Source organism: Eschrichtius robustus, chromosome 16 (genome assembly GCF_028021215.1).
Source record: "Eschrichtius robustus isolate mEscRob2 chromosome 16, mEscRob2.pri, whole genome shotgun sequence".
In the NCBI taxonomy this organism is placed as follows: domain Eukaryota; kingdom Metazoa; phylum Chordata; class Mammalia; order Artiodactyla; family Eschrichtiidae; genus Eschrichtius; species Eschrichtius robustus.
In genome coordinates, this window is record NC_090839.1 from 19,205,508 (window position 1) to 19,225,975 (window position 20,468).

Consider the following 20,468-nt stretch of genomic DNA (forward strand, 5'->3'; position numbering starts at 1 on the left):
AAACTCGTGAGGTCAGCATTACCTGATACCAAAACCAGACAAAGGTACTACAAGAAAAGAAGACTGCAGACCAGGATTCCTGATGAATGTTGATATAAAAATTCTCAACAAAATACTAGCAAATTGAATTGAACAGCATATTAAAAGGATTATATACTATGACCAAGTGGGTTTATTCCTGGAATGCAAGGATATGTGAAAATCAATCAATATAATATACAACATTAACAGAACCAAGGCCAAAAACCATGTGATCATCTCAGTTGATGAAGAAAAAGCACTTGATAAAATTTAACATCTTTTATGATAAAAACATTCAACAAACTAGGAATGGAAGGTAATTACCTCAGCATAATAAAGGCCATATATGAAAAGCCCACAGCTAACATTATTCTTAATGGTGAAGAACTGAAAGCTTTTCATGTAGGATTAGGAACAAGGCAAGGATGCCCACTCTTACCACCTCTTTTAAACTACTGGAAGTCTTAGCAGAGGCTTCTGACTTGGAAAGGAAAAAGTAAAATTGTCTCTGTACACAGGTGACATGATCATATAGATAGAAAACCCTAAAGATTCCACCAAAATAACTGTTAGAACAAAGGAATTCAACAAAGTTACAGGACAAAAATTAACACACAACAAAATCAGCTTCTATATACTGACAGGGAAAAATCCAAAAAGGAAATTAGGAAAATAATCTCATTTACAATAGTGTCAGAAAGAATAAAATACTTAAGCTTAATCAAGGAGTCAAAAGACTTGTACGTTAAAAACTACAGAACAATTCCAAAAGAAATTAAAGAGGATGCAAGTAAATAGACATCTCATGTTCATGGATTGAAAAACTTAATATTGTTAAAATGTCCATACTACCCAAAGTAATCTACAGGTTCAGTGCTATCCCTATCGGTATCCCATTGACATTTGCTTGCAGAAATGGGAAAAAAATTTCTAAAATTCATATGGAATCTCAAAGGACCCTGAATAGCCAAAACAATCTTGTGAAAGAAAAACAAAGCTGGAGGCCTCACATATCCTGATTTCAAAATATATTACAAAGCTACAGTGATAAAAACAGTATGGTACTGGCATAAAGACAGGCACAGACCAATGGAACAGAATACAGAGCCCAGAAATAAAACTCTCTCATATATGACCAAATGATCTTCAGCAAGGATGCCAAGGCTACACAGTGGAGAAAGGATAGTCTCTTCAACAAATGTTCAACAAATGGTGATGTGGGAAAACTGGATATCCACATGAAAAAGAATAAAGTTGGACCATTACCTTACATCATATATAAAAATTAAGTCAAAAATAAAGACCTAAACATAAGACCTGAAACTGTAAAACTCCTGGAAGGAAACAGAGGGGAAAAGCTTCATGATATTGGTTTGGCAGTGATTTCTTGGCTGTGACACAAAAAGCACATGCAACAAAAGCAAAAATAGACAAATGGGACTATATTAACCTTAAAAACTTCTGTGCATCAAAGGAAACAGTGAACAGAAAGAAAAGGCAACCTATAGAATGGGAGAAAATATTTGCAAACCATGTATCTGATAATGGGTTAATATCTGGAATACATAAAGAACTCTTACAGGGCTTCCCTGCTGGTGCAGTGGTTAAGAATCTGCCTGCCAATGCAGGGGGCACGAGTTCGAGCCCTGGTCTGGGAAGATCCCACATGCTGCGGAGCAACTAAGCCCGTGAGCCACAACTACTGAGCCTGCGCGTCTGGAGCCTGTGCTCCGCAACAAGAGAGGCCGTGACAGTGAGAGGCCCGCGCACCGTGATGAAGAGTGGCCCCCGCTCGCCGCAACTGGAGAAAGCCCTTGCACAGAAACGAAGACCCAACACAGCCAAAAATAAATAAATAAATAAATAAATTTATTAAAAAAAAAGAACTCTTACAACACAATAACAGAAAACATCCTGATTAAAAATGGGCAAAGGACTTGGCTAGACATTTCTCCAAAGAAGCTATACAAAAGGCCAACAAGCATATGAAGAGATGCTCAACATCACTAATCATTAGGGAAATGCAGGTCAAACCAAATCAGATATCACCTCATGCCTGTTAGGATGGCCACTATCTACCCCACGCCCCCCCCCCCCAAAAAAACCCAAAAAACCACACACACAAAAATACTAAGTGTTGGTGAGGGTGTGGAAAAGTTGGAACCTTTGTCACTGTTGGGAATAGAAAATGGTGTAGATACTATGGAAAATATTATGAAGGTTCCTTAGTAAATCCATATGACCAGCAAACCTAGTTCAGGGTTTATATCCAGAAGAATTGAAAGCAGGAACTTGATATTTGTACACTCATGTTCATAGCATTATTTGCAATAGCCAAGATATGGAAGCAACTTAAATGTACATCACCAGATGAATGGATAAAGAAAATGTGGAGAATATATACACACACACACACACACACACACACATATATATGTATACACATATATATATATACACATGCACAATGTATATATATGTATGTATATGTATACACACACAATGGAATATTATTCAGCCCTTCAAAGGAAGGGAATCCTGTCACATGATACCACATGGGTGAACCTTGAGGACATAAGTGAAATAAGCCAGTCACAGAAACACAAGTTCTGCATGGATCCACTTACACGAGGTGTCTAAAGTTGTCAAACTTGTAGAGGCAGAAAGTAGAATGGTGGTTTTCAGGGGCTGGGGAAGGGGAAAGGGGACCCATTTTTGTTCAGTGAATATAGTGTTGCAGTTCTGCAAGATGAAAAGAGGTCTGGAAATCCGACATAACAACAGTGTGGGTGTAGTTAACACTACTGTACACTTAAAAGTAGTTAAGATGGTAAATTTTAAGTTATGTGTTTTTTACCACAAGAAAAAACGAGAGTGTAATCCTATTAAGTGCTGTTTTGGTTTCTCTCCTTTAATTTATTAATGATGTTAATGATTTTTAGAGATTTCCTAGTTTTAAAACATCCTTGCAATGTTGGTATAAACCACAGCCTCCTCTGATAGATGATGAAGAGCCAATTTCCTTAATATATAGAGAACTCTTAAAATCCATAGAAAAATGGACAAAAAATTTATCACAAAATGTCAGTAACACGTGAAAAGATTCTCAGCCATGCCTGTAAAGAAATGCAAGTTAAAACAGTAGTGACCAGTTTTTCATGTATGTATTAGCAAAGACTAGAAGTAGTGATGACATGCAGTGACACTTAGATCACTTCATTCTCTGGTGATGGGGGTGAAAATCAGTACCACCTATTTAGAGGGCAATTTTGTAGTTTACTGACAGTATTTTAAATGCCACAGCAATTGTACTTATAAGAAATTCAGAATTTCAGATATTTTCAAATGCGCAAAAGTATTTGCAGGGATAGCCATTGAGCCATTTTTGTAAGAGTTAAAAAAATTGGCGAAATGCAAATGTCTGTTAAGAGCTAGGTTGGTTAAGTAAATTATGATGCATGCATAAATTGGAACATTGTTTAAAAGAGTGAGATAAACTGTAGGTTCTGACATGGAGAGATGTTGGAACTACATTGTTGTGGGAAGAAAAAAAGAGGATCAGAATGTGAAAATACAACTCCTTTTTTGGTTTTTTAAAAAATGGTTGTAACTTATGTCTAGAAAACATATCTGAAATAATGGGCCCTAGATTGTTAACAGTGGCTATCTCTGGGGAGAATAGGAAGGATTTTCACTTTTCTTCATTATTTCTGAGAGAAACTCTACATAGAGCACCATTTGAAATAGAAAGGAAAAAGGATAAATTTCAACGTAAATCTGTATTGCTAACAATTACAAAGAAAAGGGAATGCTACCGCAAATTTTTATTTTGGAATGAGTTGAGGTTTCCTTGTGATCCGTTATACCACATGATCCACTTTTAAATATGTCTCATGAATGTTCTTAAAAGAATATGAAGTTGATTACTGTGGAATATTCAAGATTACCCAAATCTGTCAAATCATCCTCGTTACAGAGGTCTCATTCTTCACATCCTTTCTTGTTGTCTACTTGAGCTTTCAAAACCACGAGTAGTATATTGAAATCTCTGATTATGTTTCTGTAACTCTGTCAGCTTCTCCCGTTATTCCTGTTTCTATCAATAAATTGTGGGTTGCATGTCCAGGAGGGCCGAGGCCCGGCCACCATAACACTTGGAAAGCGTCTACTGACAGTAGCCTTCTAAACATTTGAAATCTTTTGTTGAACTCTTATTGTCCTTTCAGTTCCTTCCTGAGAATTCAAACAACAGAAAGTTCCTGACTTATCTATAATTTAAAGCTAAACACTTTAAGAATTTGATCTACAAACTCATTTCTAGCCCCCATATGTGTGATATTTTGCAGTGTTGAAGTACAGTGACAATTAGCTGCAGCTTTGTTAATTTAGGGAATTGAGCAATTCCCAGGTTCCAAAGACAGATTCTGGGGGGAAAGTTATGTACTTTCAGTCTTATTTCCTCATTAAAAAAACAATCCATTTATAAGACAGAAAGTTTCGAGACAGGGTGTAGAAAGGATTGTACAAAGAATGAAGAACCTGCAATTGTCATCTGGTCCTTTGCTGCGAGTCTCTTTGGCAGCACAGAACCTCACATTTATACAGCTCACCTCACTCGGTGCTCGACTCGGCAAACAGTGTGTTTCCTCACAGTAATTACTGCCTTGCTTGTCAGGCGCGGTCCATGAGTGCCTTCTGGAGGAGTGGTTTCTAGATAATTAGAGCTTTCCCCTTTAAGCACTGCTTTTATTGGGTACCCTTTAAAAAAATGTATGACAAATAGACCAACCCCAGCTTACCTACATAGGTCATGTTGCTGGAAGTAGCCCCGTGGCAGTAGCCAGGTGGTGAGTATGTGGGTATTCACTGAACAATTCTTTCAACTTTGCTGAATGTTTGAAATCTTTCCTAATAAACACCGGGGGGAAATAACAGCTCAGGAAAGTCATGCAGGCCTTCTTCCAGCAATGTTGTGGTTGCTTGGAGAGCTCAGCGCGAGGAGTGGTTGAGGGCAGTCTCCATAACCAGCTTGCCAGCCTCTGCTGCCTCCTAGCTATGCGCCCTTCAGGTGGTTACTGCACTCCTCTGAGCCTTGTCTTTCTTGTCTGTACAACGGGAGTGATAATAGTTCCTCCTCTGGGGTTTGCTGTGAGAGTAAAATGAGAGGGTGTGGCTAAAAGCACTCCCTATGGTATTAAACACTCAGTGACCTTTGGCAACGGCTGCCCCTCCTCCCCCCTCCCCCGCTGCTGATGTTTAGTCATCTTCATCATGGATGATGGATGGCTGACTCACTCAGAGAATGGTAGGCAGTGGCGCTCCCCTCCATCACTGATTTGAAAGACAGTTTCGGGCTACCCTGAGACTCAGTTGTGAATGACATTGGGACCATTTCCCCAAATCAGATGCATCTTCATGTTGTCCCCTTCTCAGCCTTAGTAAATAAAATACGAGGGACATAATGTAACTCTTCCTTGGTGCAGCCCAGTCCCCATAGCAAATGTCAGTTGGGCCTGAGTGTCAGGTGCTGTGGCCCTTGGGCCTGCACTTCCCTGCCCCTCAGCTCCGCTGCTCCCTGGCCTCCTGGTGAGCACGCTTGCTTCCTTAGCTGCCAGGTCTGCGGTTCTCTTCCCTCTCTCGCCTCAAACCTGATATTCACAGCCACTGCCTTTCACCTTTCCCCAGGGCAGAAGTCAGGAAGAGGAAGGCAAATCAGGAAGTCATAAATCAATGGCATCACCTGTAACCTTAGAAGTGAGAATGATGACCCTCTTCTACAGAACTGAGTGCGGAAACTTTCTGTCCTCCACCTTTCTTGGGTTTTTGAAGTCCTTTCAGTGGTTTTTAGTATATTCACAGGTTTATGCAACCATCACCACTACCTAATTTTAGAACATTTGCATCACCCCCAAAAGAAACCTCATCCCCATTAGTGGTCAGTCCCCGTGCTCCCCTCCCCTCAGCCCTTGGCAAACACTAATCTATTTTCTGTCGCTATGGATGTACCTATTCTGGGTGTTTCATACAAATGCAGTCACATGATATGTGGCATTTTGTGTCTGTCTGCATGATGTTTCTGTCCTTGCTGTAGCATGTGTCAGTACTTCATGCCTTTCTGTGGCTGAGCAGTCGTCCGTCATAGGGACATGCCGTATTGTGTTTATTCATTCACCCATTGATGGCCGTTGAGGTTGCTTCTACTATTTGGCTGTTATTATGAGGATGCTCTGAATATGTGTGTGGACATATTTTCATTTCTATTTGGTATATACCTAGGAGTGGAATCACTGGGTCTTATGGTAACTGTATATATAACTTTCTGAGGAACTGCCAAACTGTTTTCTGAAGTGCAGCAATGGCTGCACCATTTCACCTTCCCACCAGCAACGTAGGAGGGCTCTAGTTTCCCCCCCTTCCTCACCTGTAGTATTATCTGTCATTGTGATTATAGCCATCCTGGTGGGTGTGAATTGGTATCTCATTGTGGTTTTAATTTGTATTTCCCTAATGACTAATGATGTTGAGCACTTTTTAAATATGCTTATTGGCCATTTGTATGTCTTCTTTGGAGAAATGTCTATTCAAATCCTTTACCTATTTTTAAATTGGGTTTTTGTCTTTTTATTACTCAGTTATGAGTGCCTTACCAGATATGTGATTTGCAAATATTTTCTCCCATTCTGTGGCTTGTCTTTTTCACTTTCTTGATGATGACCTTTAAAGCACAAAAGTTTTTTAATTTTGATGAAGTCTGATTTATCTGTTTTTTCTTATGTCACTTGCACATTCAGATATTCTATTTGATGTCTTCAGTGTCTTATCTGAAAATCTGATTGGCTTACTGGAAACATAACTGTATTATTCTTAGTTTTCCTGATTTGGAATCTAATCAGGTGGTAAAGCACTTGATTTAAAATGTTTGCCGGTAATATATAGGTAGAAGAGCTTAGAAATGTTGATACTTGTTGAGCTGGTAAATTACCCGTTTCTGTGCGCTCAGCCTCAGGAAATAATATGATAGAAGAAATACATCCTATATGCCCAGAGGTCATTTCACTGTCACTTATGAGAGTGGCACGCTGAAAGCCAGTTCATAGCAGAGGAGGTTAAGTCCATAGTGGTACACTATTAGGCAGCTATTGCATATTATAATTATTAAGCTGATTTAATGACACTGTTGATGATGAAATGTTTAGTGAAAAAAACCAAAACACAAGTGTGTGCCCATTAATGATTAAAAATGTGTATAAAATATCTGGACTAGATGGAAGATTATAGGTGGCTTTCTTAAATTTCATTTTCTATTGATATATATTTTTTTACTATTAAAAATTAAGTTAAAAAAACATGCATGACATTTCACGTCAGTGGGGGAAATGGTGACAAGTGGGTACACTGGGTATCTGTTTATCCTTATGTCACACCAACTTTTTTTTTTTTTTTTTTTAAATTGTCAAAGTGTGATGGGGAGCCTTTATTTTTTTTTTTTTTAAACATCTTTATTGAAGTATAATTGCCTTACAATGGTGTGTTAGCTTCTGCTTTATAACAAAGTGAATCAGTTATACATATACAATATGTTCCCATTTCTCTTCCCTCTTGCATCTCCCTCCCTCCCACCCTCCCCATCCCACCCCTCTAGGTGGTCACAAAGCACCGAGCTGATCTCCCTGTGCTATGCGGCTGCTTCCCACTAGTTATCTATTTTACATTTGGTAGTGTATATATGTCCATGACACTCTCTTACCCTGTCACATCTCACCCCACCCCCTCCCCATATCCTCAAGTCCATTCTCTAGTAGGTCTGTGTCTTTATTCCCGTCTTGCCACTAGGTTCTTCATGGCCTTTTTTTTTTTTTTTTTCCTTAGATTCCGTATATATGTGTTAGCATACTGTATTTGTTTTTCTCTTTCTGACTTACTTCACTCTGTATGACAGACTCTAACTCCATCCACCTCATTACAAATACCTCCATTTCATTTCTTTTTATGGCTGAGTAATATTCCATTGTATATATGTGCCACATCTTCTTTATCCATTCATCTGTCGATGGACATTTAAGTTGCTTCCATGTCCTGGCTATTGTAAATAGAGCTGCAATGAACATTTTGGTACATGACTCTTTTTGACCTATGGTTTTCTCAGGGTATATGCCCAGTAGTGGGATTGCTGGGTCGTATGGTAGTTCTATTTGTAGTTTTTTAAGGAACCTCCATACTGTTCTCCATAGTGGCTGTATCAATTTACATTCCCACCAACAGTGCAAGAGTGTTCCCTTTCCTCCACACCCTCTCCAGCATTTATTGTTTCTAGATTTTTTGATGATGGCCATTCTGACCGGTGTGAGATGATATCTCATTGTAGTTTTGATTTGCATTTCTCTAATGATTAATGATGTTGAGCATTCTTTCATGTGTCTGTAGGCCATCTGTGTATCTTCTTTGGAGAAATGTCTATTTAGGTCTTCTGCCCATTTTTGGATTGGGTTGTTCGTTTTTTTGTTATTGAGCTGCATGAGCTGCTTGTAAATCTTGGAGATTAATCCTTTGTCAGTTGCTTCATTTGCAAATATTTTCTCCCATTCTGATGGTTGTCTTTTGGTCTTGTTTATGGTTTCCTTTGCTATGCAAAAGCTTTTAAGTTTCATTAGGTCCCATTTGTTTATTTGTGTTCTTATTTCCATTTCTCTGGGAGCTGGGTCAAAAAGAATCTTGCTGTGATGTATGTCATAGAGTGTTCTGCCTATGTTTTCCTCTAAGAGTTTGATAGTGTCTGGCCTTACACTTAGGTCTTTAATCCATTTTGAGTTTATTTTTGTGCATGGTGTCAGGGAGTGTTCTAATTTCATACTTTTACATGTACCTGTCCAATTTTCCCAGCACCACTTATTGAAGAGGCTGTCTTTTCTCCACTGTATATGCTTGCCTCCTTTATCAAAGATAAGGTGACCATATGTGTGTGGGTTTATCTCTGGGCTTTCTATCCTGTTCCATTGATCTATATTTCTGTTTTTGTGCCAGTACCAAACTGTCTTGATTACTGAAGCTTTGTAATATAGTCTGAGGTCAGGGAGCCTGATTCCCCCAGCTCCATTTTTCGTTCTCAAGATTGCTTTGGCTATTCGGGGTCTTTTGTGTTTCCATACAAATTGTGAAATTTTTTGTTCTAGTTCTGTGAAAAATGCCAGTGGTAGTTTGATAGGGATTGCATTGAATCTGTAGATTGCTTTGGGTAGTAGAGTCATTTTCACAATGTTGATTCTTCCAATCCAGGAACATGGTATATCTCTCCATCTATTTGTATCATCTTTAATTTCTTTCATCAGTGTCTTATAATTTTCTGCATGCAGGTCTTTTGTCTCCTTAGGTAGGTTTATTCCTAGATATTTTATTCTTTTTGTTGCAATGGTAAATGGGAGTGTTTCCTTAATTTCACTTTCAGATTTTTCGTCATTAGTGTATAGAAATGCAAGAGATTTCTGTGCATTAATTTTGTATCCTGCTACTTTACCAAATTCATTGATTAGCTCTAGGAGTTTTCTGGTAGCATCTTTAGGATTCTCTATGTATAGTATCATGTCATCTGCAAATAGTGACAGCTTTACTTCTTCTTTTCCGATTTGGATTCCTTTTATTTCTTTGTCTTCTCTGATTGCTGTGGCTAACACTTCCAAAACTATGTTGAATAATAGTGGTGAGAGTGGGCAACCTTGTCTTGTTCCTGATCTTAGTGGAAATGGTTTCAGTTTTTCACCATTGAGGACAATGTTGGCTGTGGGTTTGTCATATATGGCCTTTATTATGTTGAGGAAAGTTCCCTCTATGCCTACTTTCTGCAGGGCTTTTATCATAAATGGGTGTTGAATTTTGTTGAAAGCTTTTTCTGCATCTATTGAGATGATCATATGATTTTTCTCCTTCAATTTGTAAACATGGTGTATCACATTGATTGATATGCATATATTGAGGAATCCTTGCATTCCTGGGATAAACCCCACTTGATCATGGTGTATGATCCTTTTAATGTGCTGTTGGATTCTGTTTGCTAGTATTTTGTTGAGGATTTTTGCATCTACGTTCATCAGTGATATTGGCCTGTAGTTTTCTTTCTTTGTGACATCTTTGTCTGGTTTTGGTATCAGGGTGATGGTAGCCTCGTAGAATGAGTTTGGGAGTGTTCCTCCCTCTGCAATATTTTGGAAGAGTTTGAGAAGGATAGGTGTTAGCTCTTCTCTAAATGTTTGATAGAATTCACCTGTGAAGCCATCTGGTCCTGGGCTTTTGTTTGTTGGAAGGTTTTTAATCACAGTTTCAATTTCAGTGCTTGTGATTGGTCTGTTCATATTTTCTATTTCTTCCTGGTTCAGTCTCGGCAGTTTGTGCATTTCTAAGAATCTGTCCATTTCTTCCAGGTTGTCCATTTTATTGGCATAGAGTTGCTTGTAGTAATCTCTCATTATCTTTTGTATTTCTGCAGTGTCAGTGGTTACTTCTCCTTTTTCATTTCTAATTCTGTTGATTTGAGTCTTCTCCCTTTTTCTCTTGATGAGTCTGGCTAATGGTTTATCAATTTTGTTTATCTTCTCAAAGAACCAGCTTTTAGTTTCATTGATTTTTGCTATTGTTTCCTTCATTTCTTTTTCATTTATTTCTGACCTGATCTTTATAATTTCTTTCCTTCTGCTGGCTTTGGGTTTTTTTTGTTCTTCTTTCTCTAATTGCTTTAGGTGCAAGGTTAGGTTGTTTATTCGAGATGTTTCCTGTTTCTTGAGGTAGGCTTGTATTGCTATAAACTTCCCTCTTAGCACTGCTTTTGCTGCGTCCCATAGGTTTTGGGTCGTTGTATCTCCATTGTCATTTGCTTCTAGGTATTTTTTGATTTCCCCTTTGATTTCTTCAGTGATCACTTCGTTATTAAGTAGTGTATTGTGTAGCCTCCATGTGTTTGTATTTTTTACAGATCTTTTCCTGTAATTGATATCTAGTCTCATAGCGTTGTGGTCGGAAAAGATACTTGATACGATTTCAATTTTCTTAAATTTACCAAGGCTTGATTTGTGACCCAAGATATGATCTATCCTGGAGAATGTTCCATGAGCACTTGAGAAAAATGTGTATTCTGTTGTTTTTGGGTGGAATGTCCTATAAATATCAATTAAGTCCACCTGGTTTAATGTATCATTTAAAGCTTGTGTTTCCTTATTTATTTTCATTTTGGAAGATCTGTCCATTGGTGAAAGTGGGGTGTTAAAGTCCCCTACTATGATTGTGTTGCTGTCGATTTCCCCTTTTATGGCTGTTAGTATTTGCCTTATGTATTGAGGTGCTCCTATGTTGGGTGCATAAATATTTACAATTGTTATACCTTCCTCTTGGATCGATCCCTTGATCATTATATAGTGTCCTTCTTTGTCTCTTGTAATAGTCTTTATTTTAAAGTCTATTTTGTCTGATATGAGAATTGCTACTCCAGCTTTCTTTTGATTTCCATTTGCATGGAATATCTTTTTCCATCCCCTCACTTTCAGTCTATATGTGTCTCTAGGTCTGAAGTGGGTCTCTTGTAGACAGCATATATATGGGTCTTGTTTTTGTATCCATTCAGCCAGCCTGTGTCTTTTGGTGGGAGCATTTAATCCATTTACATTCAAGGTAATTATCGATATGTATGTTCCTATTCCCATTTTCTTAAATGTTTTGGGTTTGTTATTGTAGGTGTTTTCCTTCTCTTGTGTTTCTTGCCTAGAGAAGTTCCTTTAGCATTTCTTGTAAAGCTGGTTTGGTGGTGCTGAACTTTCTCAGCTTTTGCTTGTCTGTAAAGGTTTTAATTTCTCCATCACATCTGAATGAGATCCTTGCTGGGTAGAGTAATCTTGGTTGTAGGTTTTTCTCCTTCATCACTTTAAGTATATCCTGCCACTCCCTTCTGGCTTGCAGAGTTTCTGCTGAAAGATCAGATGTTAACCTTATGGGGATTCCCTTGTGTGTTATTTGTTGTTTTTCCCTTGCTGCCTTTAATATGTTTTCCTTATATTTAATTTTTGACAGTTTGATTAATATGTGTCTTGGCGTGTTTCTCCTTGGGTTTATCCTGTATGGGACTCTCTGTGCTTCCAGGACTTGATTAACTATTTCCTTTCCCATATTAGGGAAGTTTTCAACTATAATCTCTTCAAATATTTTCTCAGTCCCTTTCTTTTTCTCTTCTTCTTCTGGGACCCCTATAATTCGAATGTTGGTGCGTTTAATGTTGTCCCAGAGGTCTCTGAGACTGTCCTCAGTTCTTTTCATTCTTTTTTCTTTATCCTGCTCTGCAGTAGTTATTTCCACCATTTTATCTTCCAGGTCACTTATCCTTTCTTCTGCCTCAGTTATTCTGCTATTGATCCCATCTAGAGTATTTTTAATTTCATTTATTGTGTTTTTCATCATTGCTTGGTTCCTCTTTAGTTCTTCTACGTCCTTGTTAAATGTTTCTTGCATTTTGTCTATTCTATTTCCAAGATTTTGGATCATCCTTACTATCATTATTCTGAATTCTTTTTCAGGTAGACTACCTATTTCCTCTTCATTTGTTAAGTCTGGTGTGTTTTGACCCTGCTCCTTCATCTGCTGTGTGTTTTTCTGTCGTCTCATTTTGCTTATCTTACTGTGTTTGGGGTCTCCTTTTCACAGGTTGCAGGTTCGTAGTTCCCGTTGTTTTTGGTATCTGTCCCCAGTGGCTAAGGTTGGTTCAGTGGGTTGTGTAGACTTCCTGGTGGAGGGAACTAGTGACTGAGTTCTGGTGGATGAGGCTGGATCTTGTCTTTCTGGTGGGCACGTCCACGTCTGGTGGTGTATTTTGGGGTGTCTGTGGCCTTATTATGATTTTAGGCAGCCTCTCTGCTAATGGATGGGGCTGTGTTCCTGTCTTGCTAGTTGTTTGGCATAGGGTGTTCAGCACTGTAGCTTGCTGGTCATTGAGTGATGCTGGGTCTTGATGTTGAGATGGAGATCTCTGAGAGATTTTTGCCGTTTGGTATTACGTGGAGCTGGGAGGTCTCTTGTGGACCAGTGTCCTGAAGTTGGCTCTCCCACCTCAGAGGTACGGCCCTGATGCCTGGCTGGAGCACCAAGAGCCTTTCGTCCACACGGCTCAGAGTAAAAGGGAGAAAAAATAGAAAGAAAGAAAGAAAGAGGCTATAATATAGTGAAGTAAAATAAAGCTATTATAAAGCAAAGCTATACAGACAAAATCTTACCCAGAAGCATATACGTATACACTCACAAAAAAAGGAAAAGGGGGAAAATTAATATATCCTGCTCCCAAAGTCTACCTCCTGAATTTGGGATGATTCATTGTCTATTCAGGTATTCAACAGATGCAGGCACATCAAGTTGTTTGTGGAGTTTTAATCCGCTGCTTCTGAGGCTGCTGGGAGAGATTTCCCCTTCTCTTCTCTGTTCGCACAGCTCCTGGGGATCAGCTTTGGATTTGGACCCGCCTCTGCGTGTAGGTCGCCTGAGGGCGTCTGTTCCCCGCCCAGACAGAACGGGGTTAAAGGAGCAGCTGCTTCGGGGGCTCTGGCTCACCCAGGCCGCGGGGAGGGAGCGGTACGGAGGAGGCGGAGCGAGCCTGCGGCGTCAGAGGCCGGCGTGACGTTGTAGCGGCCTGAGGCGCGCAGTGCGTTCTCCCGGGGAAGTTGTCCCTGGCTCACGGGACCCTGGCAGTGGCGGGCTGCACAGGCTCCCGGGAGGGGCGGTGTGGAGAGTGACCTGTGCTCGCACACAGGCTTCTTGGTGGCGGCAGCAGCAGCCCCAGCGTCTCACGCCCGTCTCTGGGGTCCGCGCTGATAGCCGCGGCTCGCGCCAGTCTCTGGAGTTCGTTTAGGCGGCGCTCTGAATCCCCTCTCCTCGCGCGCCGCGAAACAAAGAGGCAAGAAAAAGTCTCTTGCCTCTTCGGCAGCTGCAGACTTTTTCCCGGTCTCCCTCCCAGCCAGTTGTGGTGCGCTAACCGCTTCAGGCTGTGTTCACGCCGCCAACCCCAGTCCTCTCCCTGCGATCCGACCAAAGCTGAGCCCCAGCTCCCAGCCCCGCCCACCCCGGCGGGTGAGCAGACAAGCCTCTCGGGCTGCTGAGTGCTGCTCGGCGCCGAGCCTCTGTGTGGGAATCTCTCCGTTTTTTCCTCTGCGCCCCTGTTGCTGTGGGATCCGCGCTGATAGCCGCGGCTCGCGCCAGTCTCTGAAGTTCGTTTAGGCGGCGCTCTGAATCCCCTCTCCTCGCGCACCAGGAAACAAAGAGGGAAGAAAAAGTCTCTTGCCTCTTCGGCAGCTGCAGACTTTTTCCCGGACTCCCTCCCGGCTAGCTGTGGTGCACTAACCCCTTCAGGCTGTGTTCACGCCGCCAACCCCAGTCCTCTCCCTGCGATCCGACCGAAGCCCGAGCCTCAGCTCCCAGCCCCGCCCGCCCCGGCGGGGGAGCAGACAAGCCTCTCGGGCTGGTGAGTGCTGGTCGGTGCTGAACCTCCGTGCGGGAATCTCTCCGCTTTGCCCTCCGCACCCCTGTGGCTGCGCTCTCCTCCGTGGCTCCGAAGCTTCCCCCCTCTGCCACCCGCAGTCTCTGCCCGCGAAGGGGCTTCCTAGTGCGTGGAAATCTTTCCTCCTTCACAGCTCCCTCCCACTGGTGCAGGTGCCCTCCCTATTCTTTTGTCTCTGTTATTTCTTTTTTCTTTTGCCCTACCCAAGTACCGGGGGACTTTCTTGCCTTTTGGGAGGTCTGACGTTTTCTGCCAGCGTTCAGTGGGTGTTCTGTAGGAGCAGTTCCACGTGTAGATGTATTTCTACTGTATCTGTGGGAAGGAAGGTGATCTCCGCGTCTTACTCTTCCGTCATCTTCTCTCCTCCCCTATTTTTTTTTTTAATTAATTAATTTATTTATTTTTGGCTGTGTTGGGTCTTCGTTTCTGTGCCAGGGCTTTCTCTAGTTGCGGCGAGCGGGGGCCGCTCTTCATCGCAGTGCGCGGACCTCTCACTATCGCAGCCTCTCTTGTTGCGGAGCACAGGCTCCAGACGCGCAGGCTCAGTAATTGTGGCTCACGGGCCCAGTTGCTCTGCGGCATGTGGGATCTTCCCAGACCAGGGCTCGAACCCGTGTCCCCTGTATTGGCAGGCGGATTCTCAACCACTGCACCACCAGGGAAGCCCCCAACTATTTTTTTAAGAGTAATTATTTTTTATCATCATGATCACCAGGACTAGTCTTAAAATCAGAAAAAATAGTTTGCTGTGTTTATTTACTAAGAATTTGAATAGAAGTATTTAATTTTCTTTACATTTTTATATCAAATCCAAACACTGATGATAACATGATTCTGGTATTAGAATTACTATTATTTTAGTCATTATCAGCATTGCAATTTGCTAAAAGAAAGGTAATGATGATTGTGGTGGTATGTTAATAATAGAGATCACAGAAATACTTTTCTCTTGGCATCTCATGAAAGAATTAGTAATAGTAGTATTTTACATGTAAATAAATCAGTAATCCCAGTTTTTGAAATAAATTTGAAATGGAACAAAGATTTAAGGGTTTTTGGTTTTTGGTTTTTTTTTTTAAGGACTAATAAAGGCACTGAAAAAAATAAAAAGTAAGCCCAATACAAGGTCACGGGTAGCGTGCACACCCAAGGTGAGGCTATTTGTGGGGTTGCTGCCCCAGAGAGAGATGTACAGTTCATGGGCCACAACCTGCGTCTGTGGATCCCCTGACCCTCCGACCTTGGGCTTCACCTGAGCAACAGGGGGCCGGGGTGACAGGGTAGCAGGCAGGGACGGCCCACAGAGCCCCGCTCCTGTGGCATCAGTGCCCCTCCCCGGTGCACGCACTGCAGTGGGCTTGGCCTCTGGGCCTGGAGCGGGCGTCCTGCTCTCACACGTGGGAAGGCTATGAAAAGAAAACCCTTGTGGGCCCAAACATTTAAACAAGAATTACACTAGGATCTTTTGTTCTCGCTATGGCATGGTCAGAATTCATTTGGAGGTCCAGAAGAGGTTTTTTTTGTTGTTGTCATTTTTGAATCTGAGTTATTTTATGCGAGGAAACAGAGGGAAACACAACACAGAAACACATGGCTGAAGTCTGTCCAGTGGTGTTGGGACGTCCCCGCGTCATTCCTCAGGGCACTATTTTGTGAGTGTTTGGGGGGGCTTCTGACTCAAAAGTCACATCCGAGGTTGGATGTTGGATTCCTTGGGAAAAGGCCCGGGTGATCGAAGGCAAGCAGTGGAGTGTGCCTGGGAATCTGGGAAATACATACACAGCCCGAGAGAGGGATGCTCACCGTTTCTCTTTTCCTCCTCAGGTTTAATAGGGAAAACCTGCTTTCTGCAAACAACTGAAAAAGCCGCCCTTGGAAGCTGTTTCTTTGGGCCTCATGGAGCAGCTGGAACCTGTGCTGTGAGGCCCCCGACAGGAGGAACTGTCGCCCACTGATCACCCAGCGCGGCTATCGCCATGGCCAGCAAGAGGAAGTCCACCACCCCGTGCATGATCCCCGTGAAGACTGTGGTGCTGCAGGACACCGGCGCCGAGGCCCCGCCCGCGGAGCCCGTGCCCGAGGGGCCCCCGCAGGAGCCGCCCCCAGAAGTTCCCACCGCCAGCGGCGAGGCCACCCAGGGCGCCAGCAGTCCGGACAGCGCCGCACTGGCCAACGGGCACCGGAGCACCTTGGACGGCTACACATATGCCTGTAAATGCTGTGACTTCAGATCCCAGGACATAACCCGGTTGGTGGGACACCTGAGCTCAGAGCACACAGACTTTAGCAAAGACCCAAACTTTGTATGCACTGAATGCAGTTTTCTGGCAAAAACTCCCGAGGGGCTTTCTCTGCACAATGCCAAGTGTCACTCGGGGGAAGCCAGCTTTGTGTGGAATGTGGCCAAGCCAGACAATCATGTTGTCGTGGAGCAGAGTGTCCCCGAGAGCACCAGCCCTCCCGACCCATCGGGGGAGCCAAACATGGAAGGGACGGATGGACAGGCGGAAATCATCATCACCAAAACTCCAATCATGAAGATAATGAAAGGCAAAGCCGAAGCCAAAAAAATTCACACGCTCAAGGAGAACGTCCCCAGTCAGCCTTCTGGGGAGGCCTTACCGAACCCTTCGTCCGGGGACACGGAGGTGAAAGAGGGGGACCACGCCTTTGTCAACGGGGCAGCCCCGGTCAGCCAGGCCTCTACCAACTCCGCAAAACCCCCGCACTCGGCCAACGGGCCCCTGCTGGGGACGGTGCCGGTGCTGCCTGCGGGCATCGCCCAGTTCCTCTCCCTCCAGCAGCCGCCCCCGCACGCCCAGCACCACGCCCACCAGCCCCTGCCCACGGCCAAGTCCCTCCCCAAAGTGATGATCCCCCTGAGCAGCATTCCCACGTACAACGCGGCCATGGACTCCAACAGCTTTCTGAAGAACTCCTTCCACAAGTTCCCCTACCCAACCAAAGCCGAGCTCTGCTATTTGACTGTGGTCACCAAGTACCCGGAAGAACAGCTCAAGATCTGGTTCACCGCCCAGAGGCTGAAGCAAGGTATCAGCTGGTCCCCGGAGGAGATTGAGGACGCCCGGAAAAAGATGTTCAACACGGTCATTCAGTCCGTCCCTCAGCCCACAATCACTGTCCTCAACACCCCGCTGGTTGCCAGTGGCGGCAACGTCCAGCATCTCGTCCAGCCCACTCTGCCTGGCCACGTGGTGGGCCAGCCAGAGGGCACAGCCGGGGGACTTCTGGTCACTCAGCCACTGATGGCCAACGGGTTGCAGGCACCCAGCTCATCTCTCCCCCTGGCAGTCACATCTGTCCCCAAGCTGCCCGCTGTTGCGCCCATTAACACTGTGTGTTCAAATACAACGTCTGCCGTGAAGGTGGTGAATGCTGCCCAGTCCCTCCTCACGGCGTGCCCCAGCATCACCTCCCAAGCCTTCCTGGATGCCAGCATCTACAAAAACAAGAAATCTCACGAACAGCTGTCAGCTCTGAAAGGGAGCTTCTGTCGGAACCAGTTCCCAGGACAGAGCGAAGTTGAGCATCTGACCAAAGTGACCGGCCTCAGCACCCGTGAGGTGCGGAAGTGGTTCAGCGACCGCAGGTACCACTGCCGGAACCTGAAGGGCTCCAGGGCCGGGCTGGCCGGGGAGCACGGCACCCTCCTCGTCGACTCTGTGCCTGAGGTGCCCTTCTCCCTGGCGTCCAAGGCCCCGGAGGTGACCTGCCTCCTGACAGCGGCCACCCCGGCTACCCCCCCTTCTGCCAAGCGACAGTCCTGGCACCAGACCCCCGACTTCACACCAACCAAATACAAGGAGCGGGCCCCCGAGCAGCTCAGAGCCCTGGAGAACAGTTTTGCACAAAACCCCCTTCCTCTCGACGAGGAACTGGACCGCCTGAGGACTGAGACCAAAATGACCCGCAGGGAGATTGATGGCTGGTTTTCAGAGAGACGGAAAAAAGTGAGTGCCGAGGAGGCCAAGAAGGCTGAGGAGGGTGCCTCTCAGGGGGAGGAGGAGGCCGCCGAGGACGAGGGGGAGGAGGGCTCGGCCAGGGACCCGAGGGTCCCCGGGGAAGACGGCTCCCTGGAAGCGCCCGGCAGCCACGTGCTGGCAGAACGCAAAGTCAGCCCCATCAAAATCAACCTCAAGAACCTGCGAGTCACGGAGGCCAACGGCAAGGGCGAGCTCCCGGGGCTGGGCGCTTGTGAGCCCGAGGACGACACGCCCAGCAAGCCAGCGGAGCAGCTGCCGGGCAAGGTGAGCTACAGGAAGACGGCCCAGCAGCGGCACCTGCTGCGGCAGCTCTTCCTGCAGACGCAGTGGCCCAGCAACCAGGACTACGACTCCATCATGGCCCAGACGGGCCTGCCGCGGCCCGAGGTGGTGCGCTGGTTCGGGGACAGCAGGTACGCCCTGAAGAACGGCCAGCTCAAGTGGTACGAAGACTACAGACGGGGCAACTTCCCCCCCGGGCTGCTGGTCGTCAGCCCCGGCAACCGGGAGCTGCTGCAAGACTATTACGTGACCCACAAGATGCTGTACGAGCAGGACCTGCAGAGCCTCTGCGACAAGACCCAGATGAGCGCCCAGCAGGTCAAGCAGTGGTTTGCCGAGAAGATGGGCGAGGAGACCCGGGCCGTGGCCGACATGGGTGGTGAGGGCCAGGGCCCCAGCGACCCTGCAGCAGTTCACAAAGGGATGGGCGACACCTATTCAGAGGTGTCCGAAAACAGTGAGTCATGGGAGCCCGGTGCCCCTGAGGCCAGCTCGGGGCCCGTTGACACGCCGAGTCCCCAGGCTGGACCTCAGCTGGGTAAGGAGCCTGTGGGGCTGTGCCGTCCTCTGTGGGTCTGGGGGGCACCTGTGGCAGGCACTGAATCCAGTGCCAGGGCGTCTGCTGTTTCTAAGGCTGTCTGGCAGCAGGACCATGTTGTCTGGCTGCTTCAGGGGGCACCTGGCAGCAGAATCCGTTGGAGCATCAGTATATGGTAAAGGGTTGACAGTTGGTGCTTCGTTTCGTGTTTGTGAAACCTGCACAGGGGAAGGAGTGTAGTGACCCTCCAAGGGCCCACACTTGTCTAGTCATTTCTTAGTCAAAGGAGAATAGGTCAGAACGTCATCTGAGCCGGATAGAACCACGACCACTGGGTAAGAGAGAGAATAGGACTTACGAGGAAATTCAACCCAAATTGGTGAACAAAAGCAGAGGGAGCCTTTAATTGACCTTAGATACACGAAGTGCTTTTTTTTTTAAATGGTGAAAAATCCTGTAATTTGCATTTCAATTATTCTTCCTGATGTAGAGGTAGTGGAAAATCTTCTTCCCTCTTAGACATACATGGAATCGAAAGCTTGAATTCTGTTCCTCAGTTTCTCTGGATCAGGACATCAGTACTTGAAGGAAAGCTTTAGAAGATTATTTTACTGAAGACAGTTTGAAGCCTCAGACAAATCACGTTATTGGGTGTTGATTTTCTCGGGTCTTGATCTCTGAGTTCCTGGCCTCTCCCTTCCCTCCCACCCTCCTCTTGGGTGGCCTTGTCACAGGTTGGCCAGGAGCAAGGTAGCTGAGCTCTTCATGGGAGGCTGTGGAAACCAAGGAAGTATCTGGATTCCCAGATTCCCTGATTTGGGACCTTTAGAAGGTGGTTCCAGGGCCGGCGTTTCTGGACTCGACCTTGTTTCCTCCAATCCCCTGTGAGTCAGTGAGGTCCCCGCAAGGAGCATCATGGGCACCAGGGAACAGGTGTGGGCTCACAGGGCGGGTTGCCTCAGGCACCTTCTCCAGCACCGGGCCTGCCTACCCCTGGCTTTGGCTCTGCCAGCAAAATGGCAGATTGCTGGGCACTAGGAAAAACTAATTTCTTTAGGTTTTTTTTTTTAATTGAAATTCTACTGAATTATATTCTTTTTTTTTTTTT

At 44.8% G+C, this 20,468-nt stretch overlaps 1 protein-coding gene across 3 annotated transcripts in view; it reads left to right on the forward strand.

The window, feature by feature from the left end:
* Positions 1 to 20,468, forward strand: part of ZHX3 (zinc fingers and homeoboxes 3) — a 138,453-nt gene that overhangs the window by 111,185 nt on the left and 6,800 nt on the right. For all 3 annotated transcript variants that reach the window (XM_068565732.1, XM_068565731.1, XM_068565730.1), the window contains one exon: positions 16,361 to 19,360. In XM_068565732.1, coding sequence (XP_068421833.1) covers positions 16,513 to 19,360 — 2,848 coding nt within the window. In that variant the 5' untranslated portion in view covers positions 16,361 to 16,512. The remainder of the gene's footprint in view (positions 1 to 16,360; positions 19,361 to 20,468) is intronic.